The sequence below is a fragment of the Leuresthes tenuis genome, unplaced genomic scaffold (genome assembly GCF_036924035.1).
Source record: "Leuresthes tenuis unplaced genomic scaffold, fLeuTen1.0.hap1 SCAF_4, whole genome shotgun sequence".
In the NCBI taxonomy this organism is placed as follows: Eukaryota; Metazoa; Chordata; class Actinopteri; order Atheriniformes; family Atherinopsidae; genus Leuresthes; species Leuresthes tenuis.
In genome coordinates this window covers 615,846-642,072 of record NW_027325358.1, presented here as the reverse complement: position 1 = coordinate 642,072, position 26,227 = coordinate 615,846, and the positions used below count along the sequence as shown (strand labels likewise).

The 26,227-nt window shown below is 46.8% G+C and overlaps 1 protein-coding gene across 1 annotated transcript in view; it reads right to left on the bottom strand.

The window, feature by feature from the left end:
• LOC140305242 (sodium/calcium exchanger 1-like) overlaps nucleotides 1–11,475 on the bottom strand; it is a 32,697-nt gene extending 21,222 nt beyond the window's left edge. Inside the window, exons 1-2 of the mRNA XM_072384004.1 lie at nucleotides 11,393–11,475; nucleotides 2,621–4,443 (exon numbers count right to left, since the gene is read on the bottom strand). Of these exons, the coding sequence (XP_072240105.1) occupies nucleotides 2,621–4,419 (1,799 nt within the window). The 5' untranslated portion in view covers nucleotides 4,420–4,443; nucleotides 11,393–11,475. The remainder of the gene's footprint in view (nucleotides 1–2,620; nucleotides 4,444–11,392) is intronic.
• Nucleotides 11,476–26,227: the final 14,752 nt, after the last annotated feature.

Below are 26,227 nucleotides of genomic sequence, written 5' to 3'. Positions count from 1 at the left end.
GGGTCGAGTCTCTGCTTCCGGGTCGAGTCGAGTCTCTGCTTCCGGGTCGAGTCTCTGCTTCTGGGTCAAGTCTCTGCCTCCGGGTTGAGTCTCTGCCTCCGGGTCGAGTCTCTACTTCTGGGTCGAGTCGAGTCTCTGCTTCCGGGTCGAGTCTCTGCTTCTGGGTCGAGTCGAGTCTCTGCTTCCGGGTCGAGTCTCTGCTTCTGGGTCAAGTCTCTGCCTCCGGGTTGAGTCTCTGCCTCCGGGTCGAGTCTCTACTTCTGGGTCGAGTCGAGTCTCTGCTTCCGGGTCGAGTCTCTGCTTCCGGGTCGAGTCGAGTCTCTGCTTCCGGGTCGAGTCGAGTCTCTGCCTCCGGGTTGAGTCTCTGCCTCCGGGTCGAGTCGAGTCTCTGCCTCCGGGTCGAGTCTCTGCTTCTGGGTCGAGTCTCTGCTTCCGGGTCGAGTCGAGTCTCTGCCTCCGGGTTGAGTCTCTGCCTCCGGGTCGAGTCGAGTCTCTGCTTCCGGGTCGAGTCTCTGCTTCTGGGTCGAGTCTCTGCCTCCGGGTTGAGTCTCTGCCTCCGGGTCGAGTCGAGTCTCTGCTTCCGGGTCGAGTCTCTGCTTCTGGGTCGAGTCTCTGCCTCCGGGTCGAGTCGAGTCTCTGCCTCCGGGTTGAGTCTCTGCCTCCGGGTCGAGTCTCTGCTTCCGGGTCGAGTCTCTGCTTCTGGGTCGAGTCTCTGCTTCCGGGTCGAGTCGAGTCTCTGCCTCCGGGTTGAGTCTCTGCCTCCGGGTCGAGTCGAGTCTCTGCCTCCGGGTCGAGTCTCTGCTTCCGGGTCGAGTCGAGTCTCTGCCTCCGGGTCGAGTCTCTGCCTCCGGGTCGAGTCTCTGCCTCCGGGTCGAGTCTCTGCCTCCGAGTCGAGTCTCTGCCTCCGGGTCGAGTCTCTGCCTCCGGGTCGAGTCTCTGCCTCCGGGTCGAGTCTCTGCCTCCGAGTCGAGTCTCTGCCTCCGGGTCGAGTCTCTGCCTCCGGGTCGAGTCTCTGCCTCCGGGTCGAGTCTCTGCCTCCGAGTCGAGTCTCTGCCTCCGGGTCGAGTCTCTGCTTCCGGGTCGAGTCTCTGCCTCCGGGTCGAGTCTCTGCCTCCGGGTCGAGTCTCTGCCTCCGGGTTGAGTCTCTGCCTCCGGGTCGAGTCGAGTCTCTGCCTCCGGGTTGAGTCTCTGCCTCCGGGTCGAGTCTCTGCCTCCGGGTCGAGTCTCTGCTTCCGGGTCGAGTCTCTGCCTCCGGGTCGAGTCTCTGCTTCCGGGTCGAGTCTCTGCTTCTGGGTCGAGTCTCTGCCTCCGGGTCGAGTCTCTGCCTCCGGGTCGAGTCTCTGGACTTTCAGTATCTCTGGCTGTGAGCCTGTGGGGTCGTTTGCCTGCTCTGTCTCGGTGTGGCCCTGTGATGGACTGGGAACCCGTCCAGGTGCAGCCCGCCTCCCGCCCAATGGCGGCTGGGATGGGCTCCAGCACCCTGAGACCCTGAGTTGGCTTAAGCGGGTACAGAAGATGGATGGATGGAACAAACATGCCGTACTTCGGCTGTTAAGTTCACTGACAGTTCTCACAACCATCTAAGCTTCACAGCCAGGAAGAAGTTTAATAAGATGAGGAACCTTCATGCATCCAGGATGATGGAGCTGAACCTGGAGCTCCCTGACTCTCTTTGCTGCTTTTTAACGGTTTTAATAAGTGTTCCCCATGCAAGTAGCGAACAGGTCACTAAAGCAGCCCAGACGGTAACTTCATCGGACTATATAAGGCTTTTCCAGGAGCCCATTGAGTGTAACTGCAGGGCAGCGTCCGCATTAATAAACTGAAACAAAGAACGACACCTTTTCCATTCCAAGATGCCGTCTATTTCTGCTCATGTTTATTCTCTGGAAATAAATGTGTTGTCATGTGATTCCTGCTGCCCAAAGACATGGAAAGAGTCTGGCAGCAGCAACTATGTGAGGCATGTAAACCTGAATAAAGCGGTCACATGACAGGATGGAGGCGGAGCTACGGTTTTATCTGAAAGTCAAATCTCAGAAATTCAGCATCTGGCTTTTTTTTTTTACCACAAAATAACCATCACAAATCTAATTAAAAGTCTATAAAAAGTAATATCTGCCAAAGTGAACAGTTAAAAGAAGAAACCAGAGTTTTCACCTGTGATGAGGCAGAAATGTGTCCTTTGACTGATGCTGGAGACCTTACAGGCTGTGCTGTGACCTGCAACTTTGACCCCCGCAGCGAGGTTTTTACCAGAAAAATAACATCTGTCTGAACATCTAATGCTGATGTTTTCCACACCTGAACCACGAAGACCGCCTTTAAGGCCAAAGGAAGCGTTACATTGAGCAGGAAGACTGATAAGCAGCATAATAGGTTGCACTGGTCGGTGGAATCTATCCTCCAACCTCCTGACTTCATCCCCACAGAGCAGCCAGGGTGCCACCACAGAGGAGCTTTGGCTGGCAGATCTGCTCACAGCAGGTGTCTCTTAAAGTATATTTTGACACATTTGTGGACAATCCTTTCATGTCTTTGTTTTAACACTGACATCAGAACCCTGCTAAGTTTTTTCATCACATTTTTCATCATATTTATGCTGAAGTTTTATACTTACAAGATTTCATCGTTCTCAAACTCCAGGACTCCGTGTGTGTCCTCGAAGTCCTCGCCGCCACCTTTCGCCGTCCCTTCGGAGGTTTTGTACGGCACCACCACAACGCCACGAGCTCCAGAGGTCCGCGTGACCTTCACCTCCATCATCCTGATGCTCTCGCTGACGGTCACCACCGGCTCCTCGAACGTAAAGATCCCCGCGTGGTCGTCGTCGAAGATGGTAACGGTTGCTGTGCACGGTAAGCCTAATCCTGCAAGGCTGTCCACGTGGTCAGTTTTGTGACCGTTTGCACCCTCTGATAAGATCCTCACATTACTGAGGTGAACCAGGAAGTGTTCATCTTCCTCGAAGATATCATCATCTATGATGTCGATGCGGATTTCCTTTTCCGTCTCGCCGGCGTTGAAAACAACGGTTCCCTCGGTGAAGCGGTAGTCCGAGCCGGCGTTGGCCGTGCCATCTTCGGTCCGGTATTCCACGGAGACGGCGCTCGTCAGGTCTCCGCCTTTACGGACCACATTCAGCGCCACACTGCCGCAGTTTTCCAGACACTGGTAGGTCCCAGGGTCGAAGAACACCTTCGAGGAAAAGTCGTTCACCGACACCTCGGAGCAGATGTCGTGCTGGGTGGCTTTCCTCGCCTGGTCGGCAGCGTGCTTCTTTAAGACGTTACCTGCTCCGGTCATGATTCGGGTCGCCTGACAGCGGTAGAAAGCTCGACTCTTCTGTTGCTGGGTTAAAACTTGATAATTAGCGAGTTCCAGCAGCTGCTCCATCTCTTTGTCTGGATGTTTCTGTTTCAGCTCCTTCAGGATCCTGGCCACCTCTCTGCGGGCCTCCTCCTCATCCAGCTCCTTCATCTCCAACCCTGCCTCTCCATCCATGAACTCGTCACCATGAGAGTTGAGTATTTTGCCGTCCATTTCGATGTCGACCTTAGAGGGAAGCTCTGGCTCGCCCTCGGTTTCAATAATCATCCCTTTCTGCTTACCCGCTCTGTAGCGTTTGTGCATGTATTTGTAGAAAAGAAGTCTGCGGTCTGCGACGTAAGCAAATCCGACACAAAAGGGAAAGAAGAAAAGTGTGAGGAGCCCCTCCCATATCTCAACCACCCCTGGAGAAAAGACGGCCAGGATCAGGTAAAGCCAGGTGTAGGCAAAGACGCTCCAGGAGGCCGTGACGAAGAACACCCGCAGGTGCTTCACCCTCCTGGTCTCCCCGTCAGGGATCACCGACACACAGTAGCCGATGATGACAAACATGTTGAAGGCAGCACTTCCTACGATGGTGTTGGGACCCAGCTCACCAGCGTTGAAATTGTGACCACAAACCTCCACAACCGACAGGAGGATTTCAGGCGCAGATGACCCCAGCGCCATCAGGGTCAGGTTGGACACCGTCTCGTTCCAGACGCGCACCGTCGTGGTGACCTTCTCACCGTTTGGTTTCTTGATGGTGATCCGTCTTTCCTGGGAAGTGATGACCTCGATGGATGCCATGAAGCGATCCGCAATGATGGAAACTCCCAGGAACATATAGGCCAACCCGACAAAGTAAATGGTGGCTCTGGCCAAGCGGTCGGTGAAGGCCGGGTTCTCCGGCTTCCACACTGGCAGGATAACGCCTGGGATGCAGCTGGTGCCGCCACCACATTTGGTGCGGTTGCTGACTGTGTTGTTGGACGTTAGGCTCAGAGTTGAGCCGGCTGCTGCTGAATGCAGAAACTCAGTGGAGATGACAGTCAGCACGAACAGCAGCTTAGAGGTGGAGAAGGATGGAAAGGTCCCTGCTTGGCTCATGGTGACGCTTCAGCTCCCTTCAACCTGTAAGACACAGAAACTACATGTTCAGCTGGACTTGTGACAGTGATGGAAACATGAAGAAGCTCAAGTCTTGCCCCAAATTCAAGCCACTTCCAAGCTCTAAAGGTGCTTGTTGGTACCTTTGCTCTCTCGGCACCATATGAGGCCTAAAAACACTTTCAGGCTGAACCAAACCGGAGACTCAAACTCAAAGGCTTCCATGTGTGTCCTCGAAGTCCTCGCCGCCCCCTTCAGCCGCCCCTCGAGGCTTTCTATGGCACCCTGCTGCCCAAAGCTCTGCAGGCTGGATCAGTTTTACCTCTCTCTAACGATCAAGCCTGAAAAGATCTTTTAGAACTCAGAACTCTTTGTGGTGGTCAGATTTCGGGCCACTCTCCACCTCCTGATAGCAGATGTGTTTACTGTGGAAACTCCCCAATCTGAAGATGAAGCTAATGATTAAAGTATTGAATCTAAAAAGACTAAAGAAGCCAGTGAAGGGCGTTCACGGCAGAGGAGAAATGTGGTGGGATGGTGGCCTTTCTTTCCTTCTGGTGTTCCCTGAAGTGGAATTTTCCGGTAACAGACTTAGTAAACAGGAAGCTTGTGAACCATTACACCCATGAAGAAGCAGGTTGCCTTTATAAACGTGTTCCTGACCTAAACCTTTGGTGGAAGCTGCTTTTATACCCAATCCTGACACCCTCACCTGTCAGCAGGTAACCTGCTGGTTGGAGAAGCTTCAGAAGCTGTTGCTGTAGATTCTATAAACTTTCTGTCTTTCTTTGGCTCCTGAACAACTTTCACTGAGTGCTGCTGCATCAGGTTCTACTTTTGGTTCTGTTTTATTTTCTAAATGCGATTAAGTTGGTCAGAGATGACTCTTATTTTCTCATTCTTATTAAGTTCTTATTATATTTTAGAAGAATTCTAATTATGGGTTATATCTAATCTATAAATTAAGTTTGAATTTAAGTGTAACTGTGATAAACTTTCCAGAGTTTGAATCATCATAAATTCGACTTTTGGGTTTTCTTTTTAGAGTATTCATGAGTTTTAAAGATCATTTTGGACTCCTCAGATGGGAACTGGAAGATAACCAGTTCGGCCAAACTGGCTGCAGCCAGGAACTCACTTTCCTTTATCATCTAATGATCTTACCTGTACATGTTGCCCTGGCTCTGAATGTGTTATCACAGTTAAAGTGAATGAAAAAATGATTTAAAGCAGTGCTATCGCTGTATCTTTCACTATCGCTGACTGCATTAATACTTTGATCTTAGAATAACATCAACACGCCTCATCAGGAACATATGAACAGTGAATACTTCGTGTTTCAGAGCATCAGAAACCTACCGTCACTGAAACTGTCTCACAGACGAAGATAAAAATCATCGAAGCATTATCTGATCACATCAAAATGTCAGGCGTAGACTTTTCATCCTGAGGCAGAAACAGTGAGAGCAAAGCGCAACACGATTAAATCCTGTCAGCCGCCGTTAAGACGAGAAGCAGGAGCCCGAGCGATGATAGGAAACCCCACACTGCCTCCTCTGAACCTCCACACTGCTCAGCTCGCTGCTCGTCCCGCCTCCTCTCAGCTCCTGAGCCTCTGACGCGCCACGAAGACAAAACGAAATCCATCAACAGATGTCCGCGACCCGAACCGTCTGCAGTAAACTTCCATCATTCACTCACAGCGGCTGTTTAACACGCCACAAACAAACTCTTTCCTTCCTCTGATTTTAGCTTTTTTGGAAATTCTTGGACTATTTTTGAACTTTTGGGCTTCAGGCAGAAACTTAATGTGTCTAAAATAAGTTGTTTGGGGACCTAATGTCTGCACCTAAGTTATCTGAATAAGTACTAATTTCAGCTGTGTGGTCTCTATAAGATTCGATCTGTCCTTCCCTTCAGCTCAGCTTGATCAGTAATGTCTGCTGTCTGCAGGTTTCAGTGACCTGGACCTGACGTGGTTTGTTTGGGAGGTACAGGAGGTGTTCTCTGAGGAGATGAGTCTTCAGAGCTTCCTGAAAGGGAGCAGGATGCCCCTGATTACCATCGTGAAAGCACAAATGAACACAGTGGTCCAGAAGGAGTATTAGCCTTTATGGCTGAGTTTAAATATCTCGCTGATGAAGTTTTTGTGACTGTTAAATTGATGGGAAACTGTTGGACTGAACTTTTGTTGCTAAAGCCGATGTGTGGTGACCACAGTTTAGGCCGGCTCCAGCTCAGAGTTTAAACATGCTACTCTACAACTTAACAAGAAGAATCCAACAACTTAACCACAACCATCTACAACTTAACCACAACCATCTACAACTTAACCACAACCATCTACAACTTAACCACAACCATCTACAACTTAACCACAACCATCTACAACTTAACCACAACCAATCAACAGCTTAACCACAACCATCTACAGCTTAACCACAACCAATCAACAGCTTAACCACAACCAACCAACAGCTTAACCACAACCAACCAACAACTTAACCACAACCAACCAACAACTTAACCACAACCATCTACAACTTAACCGCAACCAACCAACAGCTTAACCACAACCATCTACAACTTAACCACAACCAACCAACAACTTAACCACAACCATCCAACAGCTTAACCACAACCAACCAACAACTTAACCACAACCATCTAACAGCTTAACCACAACCATCTACAACTTAACCACAACCAACCAACAACTTAACCACAACCATCTAACAGCTTAACCACAACCATCTCACAGCTTAACCACAACCAACCAACAACTTAACCACAACCAACAGACAGCTTAACCACAACCATCTACAGCTTAAACACAACCATCTACAGCTTAACCACAACCAACCAACAGCTTAACCACAACCATCTAACAGTTTAACCACAGCCATCTAACAGCTTAACCACAACCATCTACAACTTAACCACAACCAACCAACAACTTAACCACAACCATCTAACAGCTTAACCACAACGATCTACAGCTTAACCACAACGATCTACAGCTTAACCACAACCAACCAACAACTTAATCACAACCAACCAACAGCTTAACCACAACCAACCAACAACTTAACCACAACCATCTAACAGCTTAACCACAACCATCTACAACTTAACCACAACCAACCAACAACTTAACCACAACCATCTAACAGCTTAACCACAACGATCTACAGCTTAACCACAACCATCTACAGCTTAACCACAACCAATCAAAAGCTTAACCACAACCAACCAACAACTTAACCACAACCATCAACAACTTAACCACAACCAATCAAAAGCTTAACCACAACCAACCAACAACTTAACCACAACCAACCAACAACTTAACCACAACCAACCAACAACTTAACCACAACCATCTACAGCTTAACCACAACCAACCAACAGCTTAACCACAACCATCTACAACTTAACCACAACCAACCAACAGCTTAACCACAACCATCTACAACTTAACCACAACCAACCAACAACTTAACCACAACCAACTACAGCTTAACCACAACCATCTACAATTTAACCACAACCAACCAACAACTTAACCACAACCATCTACAGCTTAACCACAACCAACCAACAGCTTAACCACAACCATCTACAGCTTAACCACAACCATCTACAACTTAACCACAACCAACCAACAGCTTAACCACAACCATCTAACAGCTTAACCACAACCATCTAACAACTTAACCACAACCAATCAAAAGCTTAACCACAACCAACCAACAACTTAACCACAACCAACCAACAACTTAACCACAACCAACCAACAACTTAACCACAACCATCTACAGCTTAACCACAACCAACCAACAGCTTAACCACAACCATCTACAACTTAACCACAACCAACCAACAGCTTAACCACAACCAACCAACAACTTAACCACAACCAACCAACAACTTAACCACAACCATCTACAGCTTAACCACAACCAACCAACAGCTTAACCACAACCATCTACAACTTAACCACAACCAACCAACAGCTTAACCACAACCAACCAACAACTTAACCACAACCATCTACAGCTTAACCACAACCAACCAACAGCTTAACCACAACCATCTACAACTTAACCACAACCAACCAACAGCTTAACCACAACCATCTACAACTTAACCACAACCAACCAACAGCTTAACCACAACCAACCAACAACTTAACCACAACCATCTACAGCTTAACCACAACCAACCAACAACTTAACCACAACCATCTACAGCTTAACCACAACCATCCAACAGCTTAACCACAACCATCTAACAGCTTAACCACAACCAACCAACAACTTAACCACAACCAACCAACAGCTTAACCACAACCATCTACAACTTAACCACAACCAACCAACAACTTAACCACAACCAACTACAGCTTAACCACAACCAACCAACAGCTTAACCACAACCAACCAACAGCTTAACCACAACCATCTACAGCTTAACCACAACCAACCAACAGCTTAACCACAACCATCTACAGCTTAACCACAACCATCTACAACTTAACCACAACCATCTACAGCTTAACCACAACCAACCAACAGCTTAACCACAACCATCTAACAGCTTAACCACAACCAACCAACAGCTTAACCACAACCATCTACAGCTTAACCACAACCATCTACAGCTTAACCACAACCAACCAACAGCTTAACCACAACCATCTAACAGCTTAACCACAACCAACCAACAGCTTAACCACAACCATCTACAGCTTAACCACAACCATCTACAGCTTAACCACAACCAACCAACAGCTTAACCACAACCATCTACAACTTAACCACAACCAACCAACAGCTTAACCACAACCATCTAACAACTTAACCACAACCATCTCCAGCTTAACCACAACCAACCAACAGCTTAACCACAACCATCTAACAGCTTAACCACAACCATCTAACAGCTTAACCACAACCATCTACAACTTAACCACAACCATCTACAACTTAACCACAACCATCTAACAACTTAACCACAACCAACCAACAGCTTAACCACAACCATCTACAGCTTAACCACAACCATCTAACAACTTAACCACAACCATCTACAGCTTAACCACAACCAACCAACAGCTTAACCACAACCATCTAACAGCTTAACCACAACCATCTACAACTTAACCACAACCATCTACAACTTAACCACAACCATCTAACAGCTTAACCACAACCAACCAACAGCTTAACCACAACCAACCAACAACTTAACCACAACCAACCAACAGCTTAACCACAACCATCCAACAGCTTAACCACAACCAACCAACAGCTTAACCACAACCATCTACAACTTAACCACAACCAACCAACAGCTTAACCACAACCATCTAACAACTTAACCACAACCATCTCAAGCTTAACCACAACCAACCAACAGCTTAACCACAACCATCTACAACTTAACCACAACCATCTACAACTTAACCACAACCATCTAACAGCTTAACCACAACCAACCAACAGCTTAACCACAACCAACCAACAGCTTAACCACAACCAACCAACAGCTTAACCACAACCATCTAACAGCTTAACCACAACCATCTAACAGCTTAACCACAACCAACCAACAGCTTAACCACAACCATCTACAGCTTAACCACAACCATCTACAACTTAACCACAACCAACCAACAGCTTAACCACAACCAACCAACAGCTTAACCACAACCATCCAACAGCTTAACCACAGCCATCTACAACTTAACCAAAACCAACCAACAACTTAACCACAACCAACAGACAGCTTAACCAAAACCATCTACAGCTTAACCACAACCATCTACAACTTAACCACAACGAACCAACAGCTTAACCACAACCAACCAACAACTTAACCACAACCAACCAACAACTTAACCACAACCATCTACAGCTTAACCACAACCATCTACAACTTAACCACAACCAACCAACAGCTTAACCACAACCAACCAACAGCTTAACCACAACCATCCAACAGCTTAACCACAGCCATCTACAACTTAACCACAACCAACAGACAGCTTAACCAAAACCATCTACAACTTAACCACAACCATCTAACAGCTTAACCACAACCAACCAACAGCTTAACCACAACCAACCAACAGCTTAACCACAACCAACCAACAGCTTAACCACAACCATCTAACAGCTTAACCACAACCATCTAACAGCTTAACCACAACCAACCAACAGCTTAACCACAACCATCTACAGCTTAACCACAACCATCTACAACTTAACCACAACCAACCAACAGCTTAACCACAACCAACCAACAGCTTAACCACAACCATCCAACAGCTTAACCACAGCCATCTACAACTTAACCAAAACCAACCAACAACTTAACCACAACCAACAGACAGCTTAACCAAAACCATCTACAGCTTAACCACAACCATCTACAACTTAACCACAACGAACCAACAGCTTAACCACAACCATCTAACAACTTAACCACAACCAACCAACAACTTAACCACAACCAACCAACAACTTAACCACAACCAACCAACAGCTTAACCACAACCAACCAACAGCTTAACCACAACCATCCAACAGCTTAACCACAGCCATCTACAACTTAACCAAAACCAACCAACAACTTAACCACAACCAACAGACAGCTTAACCAAAACCATCTACAGCTTAACCACAACCATCTACAACTTATCCACAACCAACCAACAGCTTAACCAAAACCATCTACAGCTTAACCACAACCATCTACAACTTATCCACAACCAACCAACAGCTTAACCAAAACCATCTACAGCTTAACCACAACCATCTACAACTTATCCACAACCATCTACAGCTTAACCAGTCTCCATATCTACAGCATCAGACTTCAGCAGAGTAAAGATGAATTGCTCCTGGCTGACAGTTTTCTCCTGCAGAGTAAACCGGCTCTTTGGGCTCCTGTCGGAGCCAGAACTCACCTCTGGTCCTGACGCTGCAGCAGCAGAGGAAGCAAGTGTGTTCAGCAGGGAGAGCTGCGTCTGATAACTGCTCTAAATTTAACAGAAACACTCATTGTTGTGCACAGAGCTGCCCGTGGGCTGCTTATCTTCCCTCTCCCAGCGGGCCATGGCCATAGAAGGCTCTGCGGGGCCCGGGGCCATCCAGCAGCTCCTCGTTCCCGCCGACACGTGGGGGAGATAACGGCTGACAGTTAATGGGAGCCTGGTGACGCCAGAGTCCCACAGAGGGGCAGGAATGCCGGGGTAAGTGTCCCCCGTCCACCCAGGACACATGGCAGCCTTCACAGCTGTGACTTTCCACACTGACAAGGTGACATCCAGAGATCTGCAGACCACAAGGTCCTGAGAGGAGCTTTACCACAAAAACATCTTTCACGCCTGTGGTTTGGTTCAAGATCCAGACAGAGACCAATTAAAAGAAAAAACTAACTCATTAAGGTGTTGAGCTCTCAGACTGCTGGGTCACCATAAAGCTCTTTACTCATTTTTCACTCTCTGTCAGTTCTGATTCACAGTGCATCTCTCATTTAAAAAATCCTTTTAGTATTGGATGAAACTGTGTTTCAGAAATCTCCAGCAGGTTTCTTATCCCTCAAGCCTCTTACTGACCGGATGTTTTTAAAAAGTGTCTCTGAACTTACCGCTGCTCAGGTTTCTGAGGGGAATCTGAGGCGATCTTTCAAAAAACCAGCAAAGAATAAACATAAATCCAACATGTTTCCACCGATGGTTTGAAATGAATTAACTCAGCTGTGTGGGGTCACCACAGGGGGGCGCTATAGGTTGCTGTTAGTGGCTGTAATTCAGTAGAAGAAGAAGTTGTTCTAACAGGAAACGTACCTGGAAGAGGAAAAGACAATAACCGCGGTGGACATCCACAGGAAGCGAGAGATCTACTTTCAGACTTCAGTTTATCGGGAGCGAATTGACTTTTTTCTCTTGTACATCAGATTAAGTTTTTCATTATTAACATTTAATTCAGCTTTTAGCTGACAGTGGAAACCTGGTTACAGTTTCAAACTGAACTCATGTTAAAGGAAGAAAATAAGTCAACTGTGATGAGAAGAAATAGATTGGAAACATTTATGTGAAAATATGTGCAACCATCTGCCGTGTGAGAGCAGAAGAAGAGTTTTAAAGAAAGAAAGGTTTTATTTCCTGTCACAAACAAACTCTTCAGAGTGCGACTGAGGAGGTTTACCCTCAGCACTGATTAATGTCCTGAAACACACACAGATGAGTCAGTTTACCTCCACCCATTCAGTCCTGGGCTCCATCCGCAGAGTAAATGGTCTGAAAACAAGAATCAGCCAGTTTCTACTCGCCGTTTCATTCAAATGTTCATTTATTCTAAAACACCAGAGAAGAAGAAGTGATTCAATTTATTTTACATTTTAACACGAGTCCATTTTCACAGCAGCTTCACCGTCATGTTCAGACCCAAATGATGTTTTTATGAACCCTACGTAAATGTATATACATATATATATATAAGCTGTTAAATGTTATATTAAAGCATTCGGGTCGATGGGCCGGACATCACACGGTGGTCCACAAGGTTCCATTAGATGGGAACTCACTGCTGTAACCTCACTGTAACAGAGACTTTTATAAAAGACGGTAGATTACCTTTTTAAGCTTTTATTGGCCCTGTTTAGTGGGGGTGTCACGCAGGCCGGGACTCTGGGCCACTGATTTACAGCCTACAGATTCTTATTGTTCAGCCTCAGCAAACAGAAAAGCTTCACAGGTGACACTTTTTCTCATAATCGAGGTTTAAACTTAATGGGAGCTGCATCCCGCTGCCTCCAGCCTGGACAGTTTAACTGTTCCCCATCCTCAGACCCTCATTCTTTGCCTTATAAACTGAACACCGAGGTGCAAAGGGACAGCAGGACTTACAGACTTTGAACGGACTCAGAAGCAGCCGAAGCTTTGGGTCAGCGGTGGTTTCCCTGCAGCTTCCAGCAGGGAGGTGACAGAGTTTATCAGCTCACTCATTATCACCGCTAACATTCCTTCACTGCCTTTATTTTTACCCTCCTGTGTGTTTGCAGTTTAAACTCCATCCCTGATGTCTGTGAAAAACAGTTAAAAGCCAAGATAAAATATGGCTTCACTGTATCCTTTTTCAGTTTTGGATTGTTTTAATTAGTAATTAGTCGATTAATAGTTTCAATAATCGATGAGTCGACTCATCAGTTGCAGCCCAAAGCAGAAGGTCATCGTTCTCATTCATTTATTCTGTACATAATTAACTGTAAATGCTAAGAAGAGAGAGGCTGTTATGCACCAACAGTCCAAAAAGTGAAAAAGAATAAAGCTGGAACAGTGAAGCTGAACGATACGATTTATAAGTTAAAATCCAAGACAACTCTGCTCATTTATAGCTAGCAGGCTATGCTAACAAGCTAAATGTCTCACCATGGTGAGTCCCGGAGCTGCTTCCTTCACATGTTCCTGCCTGCTCCCGTGAGCTCGGCTTTCCTAAACCTGCAGGTGATCTATTTTTTCTGGGTGTTGAGGGTGAAATGCTCCCAGAACCTGGAGACTTTTGGAGGAGAGGGCAGTAACCGTTGCAGCCTTGCTTCTTATCTTTTATTGGACCTCCTGACAAACATCAGGTCAGACGGAGGAAAGCTGCTTCAGCATCCAGCTGTGATGTGGGTCTGAAACTCCAGATGTTCAGTAAATCTTCTCCAGAAACAGCTGCAGATGCTTCATCTGATGGATCTGATCATGTTGGGACAGGAAGGTTCTCTCATATATCGGAGATAATGTAGAATATTACTTTATTATCAGGTAAGAAGGTAGCTGGAGTGCTGTCCCGGGCTGCTCCTCCTGTTCTTATATTTATGGATCACAGTTCGTACGACTGGATGAAGATGATGGAGTGGGACCGGCCCGAAGGTTCTGAACACACTGGTGCACCTTACAGTTAACACAATTCTCCTTCTTCTGACTCAAAATACACACATTTTACACGTTTAAAGTTAGTTTGAACTCCTTTTACACACAAGCTCAATCAGGACTCTGCTGTTTGAAGTCATTTTCATTTGCAACACAGCAAAGTATTTACTGCAGATCCTGTAATTTACTGTAATTTACTGTAATTTACCGTCTTCTTCTTTCACGAACATTCTGCAGCGCTGCTCTGACTCGGGTCGCTCAGCTTTTGTACTGCTGGACAAAAAGGGACAAAATTCATGCCCAGCAAATGAAAAATGAAGAACATCATCAGAACATGTGATCGGTACAATAATAAAAGCAGAAAAGAAGCAGATCTGACACATGCAAAGTGATCCAGTTTGTGTTATTCCGTCAGCTGACCGACTAAATGTTTCTGTTGCAGTGACTCGGTGCTTTTTTGGTGAACTGTGGGAGTGTTTTTAAGTATTTTGTTCAGTTTCACTGCCTGATTTTGAGCATAAAATGAACTGTTTGGGGATTTGTGTGTTTCAGGTTCTGATAAACGGGTCATAGCGGGTCAAAAGCCGTGAGAAGGACTCAAAGCTCGTTGGGTGTGAGCTGCAAGTAATGAACCTACAGAACCCACAGAACCCACAGAACCCACAGAACCTACAGAACCCACAGAAAACACAGAACATACATAATCTACAGAACCCACAGAACCCACATAACCTACAGAACCCACAGAACCCACAGAACCCACATAACCTACAGAACCCACAGAACCCACAGAACCCACAGAACCTACAGAACCCACAGAAAACACAGAACATACATAATCTACAGAACCCACAGAACCTACAGAACCCACAGAAAACACAGAACATACATAATCTACAGAACCCACAGAACCTACAGAACCCACAGAACCCACAGAACCCACATAACCTACAGAACCCACAGAACCCACATAACCTACAGAACCCACAGAACCTACAGAACCCACAGAAAACACAGAACATACATAATCTACAGAACCCACATAACCTACAGAACCCACAGAACCCACAGAACCCACATAACCTACAGAACCCACAGAACCTACAGAACCCACAGAAAACACAGAACATACATAATCTACAGAACCCACAGAACCCACATAACCTACAGAACCCACAGAACCCACAGAACCCACAGAACCCACATAACCTACAGAACCCACAGAACCCACATAACCTACAGAACCTACAGAACGAGCAGAACATACAGAACCTACAGAATCCACAGAACCTAGAGAACATACAGAACCAGCAGAACCCACATAACCTACAGAACCCACAGAACCCACATAACCTACAGAACCCACAGAACCCACAGAACCCACATAACCTACAGAACCCACAGAACCCACATAACCTACAGAAGCTACAGAACGAGCAGAACATACAGAACCTACAGAACCCACAGAACATACAGAACCTACAGAACCCACAGAACATACAGAACATACAGAACCAGCAGAACCCACATAACCTACAGAACCCACAGAACCCACAGAACCCACATAACCTACAGAACCCACAGAACCCACATAACCTACAGAAGCTACAGAACGAGCAGAACATACAGAACCTACAGAACCCACAGAACATACAGAACCTACAGAACCCACAGAACATACAGAACATACAGAACCAGCAGAACCCACATAACCTACAGAACCCACAGAACCCACAGAACCCACATAACCTACAGAACCCACAGAACCCACAGAACCCACATAACCTACAGAACCCACAGAACCCACATAACCTACAGAACCTACAGAACGAGCAGAACATACAGAACCTACAGAACCCACAGAACCTAGAGAACATACAGAACCAGCAGAACCCACATAACCTACAGAACCCACAGAACCCACATAACCTACAGAACCCACAGAACCCACATAACCTACAGAACCCACAGAACCTACAGAACCCACAGAACCTACAGAACCCACAGAAAACACAGAACATACATAATCTACAGAACCCACAGAACCCACATAACCTACAGAACCCACAGAACCCACAGAACCCACATAACCTACAGAACCCACAGAACCCACATAACCTACAGAACCCACAGAACCCACATAACCTACAGAACCTACAGAACGAGCAGAACATACAGAACCTACAGAACCCACAGAACCTAGAGAACATACAGAACCAGCAGAACCCACATAACCTACAGAACCCACAGAACCCACATAACCTACAGAACCCACAGAACCCACAGAACCCACATAACCTACAGAACCCACAGAACCCACATAACCTACAGAAGCTACAGAACGGGCAGAACATACAGAACCTACAGAACCCACAGAACATACAGAACCTACAGAACCCACAGAACATACAGAACATACAGAACCAGCAGAACCCACATAACCTACAGAACCCACAGAACCCACAGAACCCACATAACCTACAGAACCCACAGAACCCACATAACCTACAGAACCCACAGAACCCACATAACCTACAGAACCTACAGAACGAGCAGAACATACAGAACCTACAGAACCCACAGAACCTAGAGAACATACAGAACCAGCAGAACCCACATAACCTACAGAACCCACAGAACCCACATAACCTACAGAACCCACAGAACCCACAGAACCCACATAACCTACAGAACCCACAGAACCCACATAACCTACAGAAGCTACAGAACGAGCAGAACATACAGAACCTACAGAACCCACAGAACATACAGAACCTACAGAACATCCAGAACCTACAGAACCCACAGAACATCCAGAACCTACAGAACATCCAGAACCTACAGAAAACACAGAACATACATAATCTACAGAACCCACAGAACCTGGAGAACATACAGAACCAGCAGAACCCACATAACCTACAGAACCCACAGAACCCACAGAACCTACAGAACCCACAGAACATACAGAACATACAGAACCCACAGAACATACAGAACCTACAGAACCTACAGAACATACAGAACCTACAGAACCCACAGAACCTACAGAACCCACAGAACATACAGAACCTACAGAACCCACATAACCTACAGAACCCACAGAACATACAGAACATACAGAACCCACAGAACATACAGAACATACAGAACCTACAGAAAATACAGAACCTACAGAACCTACAGAACCCACAGAACATACAGAACCTACAGAACCCACAGAACATACAGAACCTACAGAACATACAGAACCCACAGAACATACAGAACCCACAGAACATACAGAACATACATAACATACAGAACCTACAGAACCCACAGAACATACAGAACCTACAGAACATACAGAACCCACAGAACATACAGAACCCACAGAACATAAAGAACCTACAGAACCTACAGAACCCACATAACATACAGAACATACAGAACCTACAGAACCTACAGAACATACAGAACCCACAGAACATACAGAACCCACAGAACATACAGAACATACAGAACCCACAGAACATACAGAACCCACAGAACATACAAAACATACATAACATACAGAACCTACAGAACCCACAGAACATACAGAACCCACAGAACATAAAGAACCTACAGAACCTACAGAACCCACATAACATACAGAACATACAGAACCTACAGAACATACAGAACCTACAGAACATACAGAACCCACAGAACATACAGAACCCACAGAACATACAGAACATACAGAACCCACAGAACATACAGAACCCACAGAACATACAGAACATACATAACATACAGAACCTACAGAACCCACAGAACCTACAGAACCCACAGAACATACAGAACCCACAGAACATAAAGAACCTACAGAACCCACATAACCCACATAACCTACAGAACCCACAGAACCCACATAACCTACAGAACCCACAGAACCCACAGAACCCACATAACCTACAGAACCCACAGAACCCACATAACCTACAGAAGCTACAGAACGAGCAGAATATACAGAACCTACAGAACCCACAGAACATACAGAACCTACAGAACATCCAGAACCTACAGAACCCACAGAACATCCAGAACCTACAGAACATCCAGAACCTACAGAAAACACAGAACATACATAATCTACAGAACCCACAGAACCTAGAGAACATACAGAACCAGCAGAACCCACATAACCTACAGAACCCACAGAACCCACAGAACCTACAGAACCCACAGAACATACAGAACATACAGAACCCACAGAACATACAGAACCCACAGAACATACAGAACATACATAACATACAGAACCTACAGAACCCACATAACCTACAGAACCCACAGAACCCACATAACCTACAGAACCTACAGAACGAGCAGAACATACAGAACCTACAGAACCCACAGAACCTAGAGAACATACAGAACCAGCAGAACCCACATAACCTACAGAACCCACAGAACCCACATAACCTACAGAACCCACAGAACCCACAGAACCCACATAACCTACAGAACCCACAGAACCCACATAACCTACAGAAGCTACAGAACGAGCAGAACATACAGAACCTACAGAACCCACAGAACATACAGAACCTACAGAACATCCAGAACCTACAGAACCCACAGAACATCCAGAACCTACAGAACATCCAGAACCTACAGAAAACACAGAACATACATAATCTACAGAACCCACAGAACCTAGAGAACATACAGAACGAGCAGAACCCACATAACCTACAGAACCCACAGAACCCACAGAACCTACAGAACCCACAGAACATACAGAACATACAGAACCCACAGAACATACAGAACCTACAGAACCTACAGAACATACAGAACCTACAGAACCCACAGAACCTACAGAACCCACAGAACATACAGAACCTACAGAACCCACATAACCTACAGAACCCACAGAACATACAGAACATACAGAACCCACAGAACATACAGAACATACAGAACCTACAGAACATACAGAACCTACAGAACCTACAGAACCCACAGAACATACAGAACCTACAGAACCCACAGAACATACAGAACCTACAGAACATACAGAACCCACAGAACATACAGAACCCACAGAACATACAGAACATACATAACATACAGAACCTACAGAACCCACAGAACATACAGAACCTACAGAACATACAGAACCCACAGAACATACAGAACCCACAGAACATAAAGAACCTACAGAACCTACAGAACCCACATAACATACAGAACCTACAGAACCTACAGAACCTACAGAACATACAGAACCCACAGAACATACAGAACCCACAGAACATACAGAACATACAGAACCCACAGAACCCACAGAACATACAGAACATACATAACATACAGAACCTACAGAACCCACAGAACCTACAGAACCCACAGAACATACAGAACCCACAGAACATAAAGAACCTACAGAACCTACAGAACCCACATAACATACAGAACATACAGAACCTACAGAACATACAGAACCTACAGAACATACAGAACCCACAGAACATACAGAACCCACAGAACATACAGAACATACAGAACCCACAGAACATACAGAACATACATAACATACAGAACCTACAGAACCCACAGAACCTACAGAACCCACAGAACATACAGAACCCACAGAACATAAAGAACCTACAGAACCCACAGAACATACAGAACCCACAGAACATACAGAACCTACAGAACCTACAGAACCTAAAGAACATACAGAACCTACAGATACAGGTTCCATTCCCTCCTCCACCCATTTCTCCACCTTTACCCCACCCCTTTCTCCACCTTTGCTCCACCCCTTTCTCCACCTTTGCTTCACCCCTTTCTCCACCTTTGCTCCACCCCTTTCTCCACCTTTGCTCCACCACTTTCTCCACATTTGCTCCACCCCTTTCTCCACCTTTGCTCCACCCCTTTCTCCACCTTTGCTTCACCCATTTCTCCACATTTGCTCCACCCGTTTCTCCACCTTTGCTCCACCAATACCACTCATTTCATTCAAAGCTTGTCTTTTCAATTTTTTTACAGATTTTGTTGAAATTAACCTTTGAATGACGAGAATTAAATTTTGTGTCTGGCGACATTTTTCATAACCAGCTAAGACTCTTTCACTCTGGTGAACTGGTAACTTTATTTCTAACCTAACCCAAGTTAAACTCACTGCCCGCTTTATTCTCCTCCAACAACCCGGAGCACATCTGTATAACATCCATTTTGAGCGGGATGGTCCAGTCCTTCTGTGACCCTGAGCTGGAGGAAGCGGATGGAAAATGGATGGATGATCTTGAACATGTTTGACAGTTTGGGAGGGGGGAACGCTTCGAGAGATAACATGAGATGACTGTTAAAGTGAGGCTGTGCAGATTAAACATGATACTCAATCAGTCCCTTTTCAGCCCTGAACATCAGCCGCTGACACGCTATCGAAGCTCCAGGCAGATCATTTCCATTCGTTTAGTCAGCAGAAAAACTACCAGCTGATTTTATTCAAAAAGGAAAACCACATTCTGCCATTAGAGCTGTGAAAAAGAGGATTTCCTCTCTGAACGCTCTGTTTCCAAAGAATAAAAGAAGATCCACCAAGACTGAAGGGAAGCACCAGAGCGCCGGTCTCCTGCTTTGTGTGTCGGCTGGTAACCGAAATATTGAGTGTTTTCAGCGTGTTTCTTGTGTCCGTCAGAGTCGGTCAGCGTGGGGGGGCTGTGGTGATGTCAGGAGTCGCCCTCTTGTGTTAGGATGTGCTGTTTGGAGCGTGAGATCGCACAGCTGCAGCAAGACTGCGGGACATGGAGGAAAGTTCTCTCTGATTTAACTTTTAGATGTTATCTAATGCTGTATTTCCTCCTGAATGTTATTGAAAATGTGGGTCTTTTGTTTCTCGTGCATCTTTATGTGCTTTAGAACACATCTGTCCTTTAAAAGCATTGCATAATGCCAGTGAAATGATTTGTGCTCTCACTGGAGCTGGCACATGGGGCAGAGGTCTCTGTGGATGAACAGGATACAAACAGACGCTTTGACATCCAGCCTGCAGAGTTAAACTCGTCAAAGCCACTGAATCCAGCTGGAAGCGACTCTGTTCATCCTCTGTGTTCTTGCCTTCTTTCCTTTAACCTTCCTATTCTGTTCCGGGTTTCTCTCTAGAGATTAAATTAATTCTATCGGTTTGTCATAAGGTTCATGACTTTGATTAAAAATTGTATCTGAACTCATAAAATAATTGTGAGAATTTTGAGTTTTATTGAATAAACAACTATGGTGATTCGAGTAAAAAATGACAGTTCATTAGAAAATAATTAATTTAAATAGAATTCAAACACATTTGAGATTGATGTTCTTGGACAACCTGGATACTTAGAGCCTGTAAGGCTAAGAGACAAGGTACCTTCTGAAAGTCCGCCAGCTACAGCAGGAAACTACGGCGGGAAACTACAGCGGGAAACTATGGCAGGAAGCTACAGCGGGAAACTACAGCGGGAAACTATAGCAGGAATCTACGGCGGGAAACTACAGCAGGAAGCTACAGCGGGAATCTACAGCGGGAAACTACGGCGGGAAGGTACAGCAGGAAACTACAGCGGGAAACTACAGCGGGAAACTACAGCAGGAAGGTACAGTGGGAATCTACAGCGGGAAACTACAGCGGGAAACTACAGCAGGAAGGTACAGTGGGAAACTATAGCAGGAAGCTACAGTGGGAAACTATAGCAGGAAGCTACAGCGGGAAGGTACAGCAGGAAACTACAGCGGGAAGGTACAGCAGGAAACTACAGCAGGAAGGTACAGCAGGAAACTACAGCGGGAAACTACAGCAGGAAGCTACGGCGGGAAACTACAGCGGGAAACTACAGCAGGAAACTACAGCGGGAAGGTACGGCGGGAAACTACAGCGGGAAGCTACGGCGGGAAGGTACAGCAGGAAACTACAGCGGGAAGGTACAGCGGGAAACTACAGCGGGAAACTACAGCAGGAAGGTACAGTGGGAAACTATAGCAGGAAGCTACAGTGGGAAACTATAGCAGGAATCTACGGCGGGAAACTACAGCGGGAAACTACGGCGGGAAGGTACAGCAGGAAACTACAGCGGGAAGGTACAGCAGGAAACTACAGCGGGAAGGTACAGCGGGAAACTACGGCGGGAAACTATAGCAGGAATCTACGGCGGGAAACTACAGCAGGAAGCTACAGCGGGAATCTACAGCGGGAAACTACGGCGGGAAGGTACAGCAGGAAACTACAGCGGGAAGGTACAGCGGGAAACTACAGCGGGAAACTACAGCAGGAAGGTACAGTGGGAAACTATAGCAGGAAGCTACAGTGGGAAACTATAGCAGGAAGCTACAGCGGGAAGGTACAGCAGGAAACTACAGCGGGAAGGTACAGCAGGAAACTACAGCAGGAAGGTACAGCAGGAAACTACAGCGGGAAACTACAGCGGGAAGGTACAGCGGGAAACTACGGCGGGAAACTATAGCAGGAATCTACGGCGGGAAACTACAGCAGGAAGCTACAGCGGGAATCTACAGCGGGAAACTACGGCGGGAAGGTACAGCGGGAAACTACAGCAGGAAACTACAGCGGGAAGGTACAGCGGGAAACTACAGCGGGAAACTACAGCAGGAAGGTACAGTGGGAAACTATAGCAGGAAGCTACAGTGGGAAACTATAGCAGGAAGCTACAGCGGGAAGGTACAGCAGGAAACTACAGCGGGAAGGTACAGCGGGAAACTACAGCGGGAAACTACAGCAGGAAGCTACAGTGGGAAACTATAGCAGGAAGCTACAGCGGGAAGGTACAGCAGGAAACTACAGCGGGAAGGTACAGCGGGAAACTACAGCGGGAAACTACAGCAGGAAGGTACAGCAGGAAACTACAGCAGGAAGCTACAGCGGGAAGGTACAGCAGGAAACTACAGCGGGAAGGTACAGCGGGAAACTACAGCGGGAAACTACAGCAGGAAGGTACAGCAGGAAGCTACAGCGGGAAGCTACAGCGGGAAACTACAGCGGGAAGGTACAGCAGGAAACTACAGCAGGAAGGTACAGCGGGAAACTACAGCGGGAAGGTACAGCAGGAAACTACAGCAGGAAGGTACAGCGGGAAACTACAGCGGGAAGGTACAGCAGGAAACTACAGCGGGAATCTACAGCAGGAAGCTACAGCGGGAAACTACAGCGGGAAACTACAGCAGGAAACTACGGCAGGAAGCTACAGCGGGAAGGTACAGCGGGAAACTACAGCGGGAAACTACGGCGGGAAGGTACAGCAGGAAACTACAGCAGGAAACTACAGCGGGAAACTACGGCGGGAAGGTACAGCAGGAAACTACAGCAGGAAGCTACAGTGGGAAACTATAGCAGGAAGCTACAGCGGGAAGGTACAGCAGGAAACTACAGCGGGAAGGTACAGCGGGAAACTACAGCGGGAAGGTACAGCAGGAAACTACAGCAGGAAGCTACAGTGGGAAACTATAGCAGGAAGCTACAGCGGGAAGGTACAGCAGGAAACTACAGCGGGAAGGTACAGCGGGAAGCTACAGCGGGAAACTACAGCGGGAAGGTACAGCAGGAAACTACAGCGGGAATCTACAGCAGGAAGCTACAGCGGGAAACTACAGCGGGAAACTACAGCAGGAAGCTACAGCGGGAAACTACGGCAGGAAGCTACAGCGGGAAACTATGGCGGGAAACTACAGCGGGAAACTACAGCGGGAAACTACAGCGGGAAGCTACAGCGGGAATCTACAGCGGGAAACTATGGCGGGAAACTACAGCGGGAAACTACGGCAGGAAGCTCCGGCGGGAATCTACAGCGGGAAACTACAGCGGGAAACTACGGCAGGAAGCTACAGCGGGAAACTACAGCAGGAAGGTACAGCAGGAAACTACAGCAGGAAGCTACAGTGGGAAACTATAGCAGGAAGCTACAGCGGGAAGGTACAGCAGGAAACTACAGCGGGAAGGTACAGCGGGAAGCTACAGCGGGAAACTACAGCGGGAAGGTACAGCAGGAAACTACAGCGGGAATCTACAGCAGGAAGCTACAGCAGGAAACTACAGCGGGAATCTACAGCAGGAAGCTACAGCGGGAAACTACAGCAGGAAACTACAGCAGGAAGCTACAGCGGGAAACTACGGCAGGAAGCTACAGCGGGAAGGTACAGCGGGAAACTATAGCAGGAATCTACGGCGGGAAACTACAGCAGGAAGCTACAGCGGGAATCTACAGCGGGAAACTATGGCGGGAAACTACAGCGGGAAACTACGGCAGGAAGCTCCGGCGGGAATCTACAGCGGGAAACTACAGCGGGAAACTACGGCAGGAAGCTACAGCGGGAAACTACAGCAGGAAGCTACAGCAGGAAACTACAGCGGGAATCTACAGCAGGAAGCTACAGCGGGAAACTACAGCGGGAAACTACAGCAGGAAGCTACAGCGGGAAACTACGGCAGGAAGGTACAGCAGGAAGCTACAGCGGGAAACTACGGCAGGAAGCTACAGCAGGAAGCTACAGCGGGAATCTACAGCGGGAAACTATGGCGGGAAACTACAGCGGGAAACTACGGCAGGAAGCTCCGGCGGGAATCTACAGCGGGAAACTACGGCAGGAAGCTACAGCGGGAAACTACGGCAGGAAGCTACAGCGGGAATCTACAGCGGGAAACTACAGCGGGAATCTACAGCGGGAAACTACAGCAGGAAACTACAGCGGGAATCTACAGCGGGAAACTACAGCGGGAAACTACAGCAGGAAGCTACAGCGGGAAGGTACAGCAGGAAGCTACAGCGGGAAACTACAGCGGGAAACTACCGCGGGAAGCTACAGCAGGAAGGTACAGCAGGAAGGGACAGCACTACATATTGTGCCTACTGGGACCATCACAGACACCAAGAAGCTGATGGAAACCCCAGCTAATGAAAGCTGGATCTCAGGCTCAGAGGCAGGGAACTCCACACAGTCACAGCTGGAGCTCTACAGGCTCTGTCACCTTTAGTTTAGAACCTAAGGTTTTCACTGGAGAAGCTGAAGCCAGGAGAACAGATAAGATGTTCTCCACTGAAGCACAGGACCGCCTTAACCACGCGGTGGGAAAAGTGTGCAGGAACACACTGCTTAAAAGCTCCGTCAGAACCTTTATGAAAAGTCTATTTCAGTAATTCAATGTTCATCATCCAGGTTCCTCCTGAGACTTTGGCTCTTCTTCTACTTCTACCACTTAAATATTAACTGTGTCATAATTTTTTTAATTGGTTTCCAATTCCCGAACGAAACAGCAAACCCTTAATGAACAGAAATAAGTGTCAGGAACCTCGAGGACTTAGGACACAGATGCAGAGTCTTTGGATTCCAAAAGGGTTTTATTTTATAAACACACTCAGGATGCAGCGCGAAACAAAAGGCTGTGGAAACCTAAGCGCTCTCCTCGGTAACTGTGGCGGAGAAGGAGCACAGCTATGAAGTTTACAAACATAAAACTCCACCCTGGGAGAAAAACAGAAATGCTGAACAATTAATTAAACGAAGACATGCTCTCCTAATGAGGCGGAATAAAACAAAAGACGCACTCTTTACCAAAGGAGGCACTATGGAACTTCAACTATAACTTAAAGACTCACCTTTAACGGGGGCACGAAATATTTTCAATTAATCAAAACACAAAACACTCGGAGGAGGCTATGAAGGTTACAACAAAATTCGCTCCTTGAAAACGGAGGAAAAACAAGGCTGTGAAACTTACCGTTAGACAATAAATAAACTAAGGCTATGGAACAGCTTACAAAGAAAATAGCGCTGCAGGAGAAACGCTCGCTGCGGGAGAAACGCTCGCTGCGGGAGAAACGCTCGCTGCGGGAGAAACGCTCGCTGCGGGAGAAACGCTCG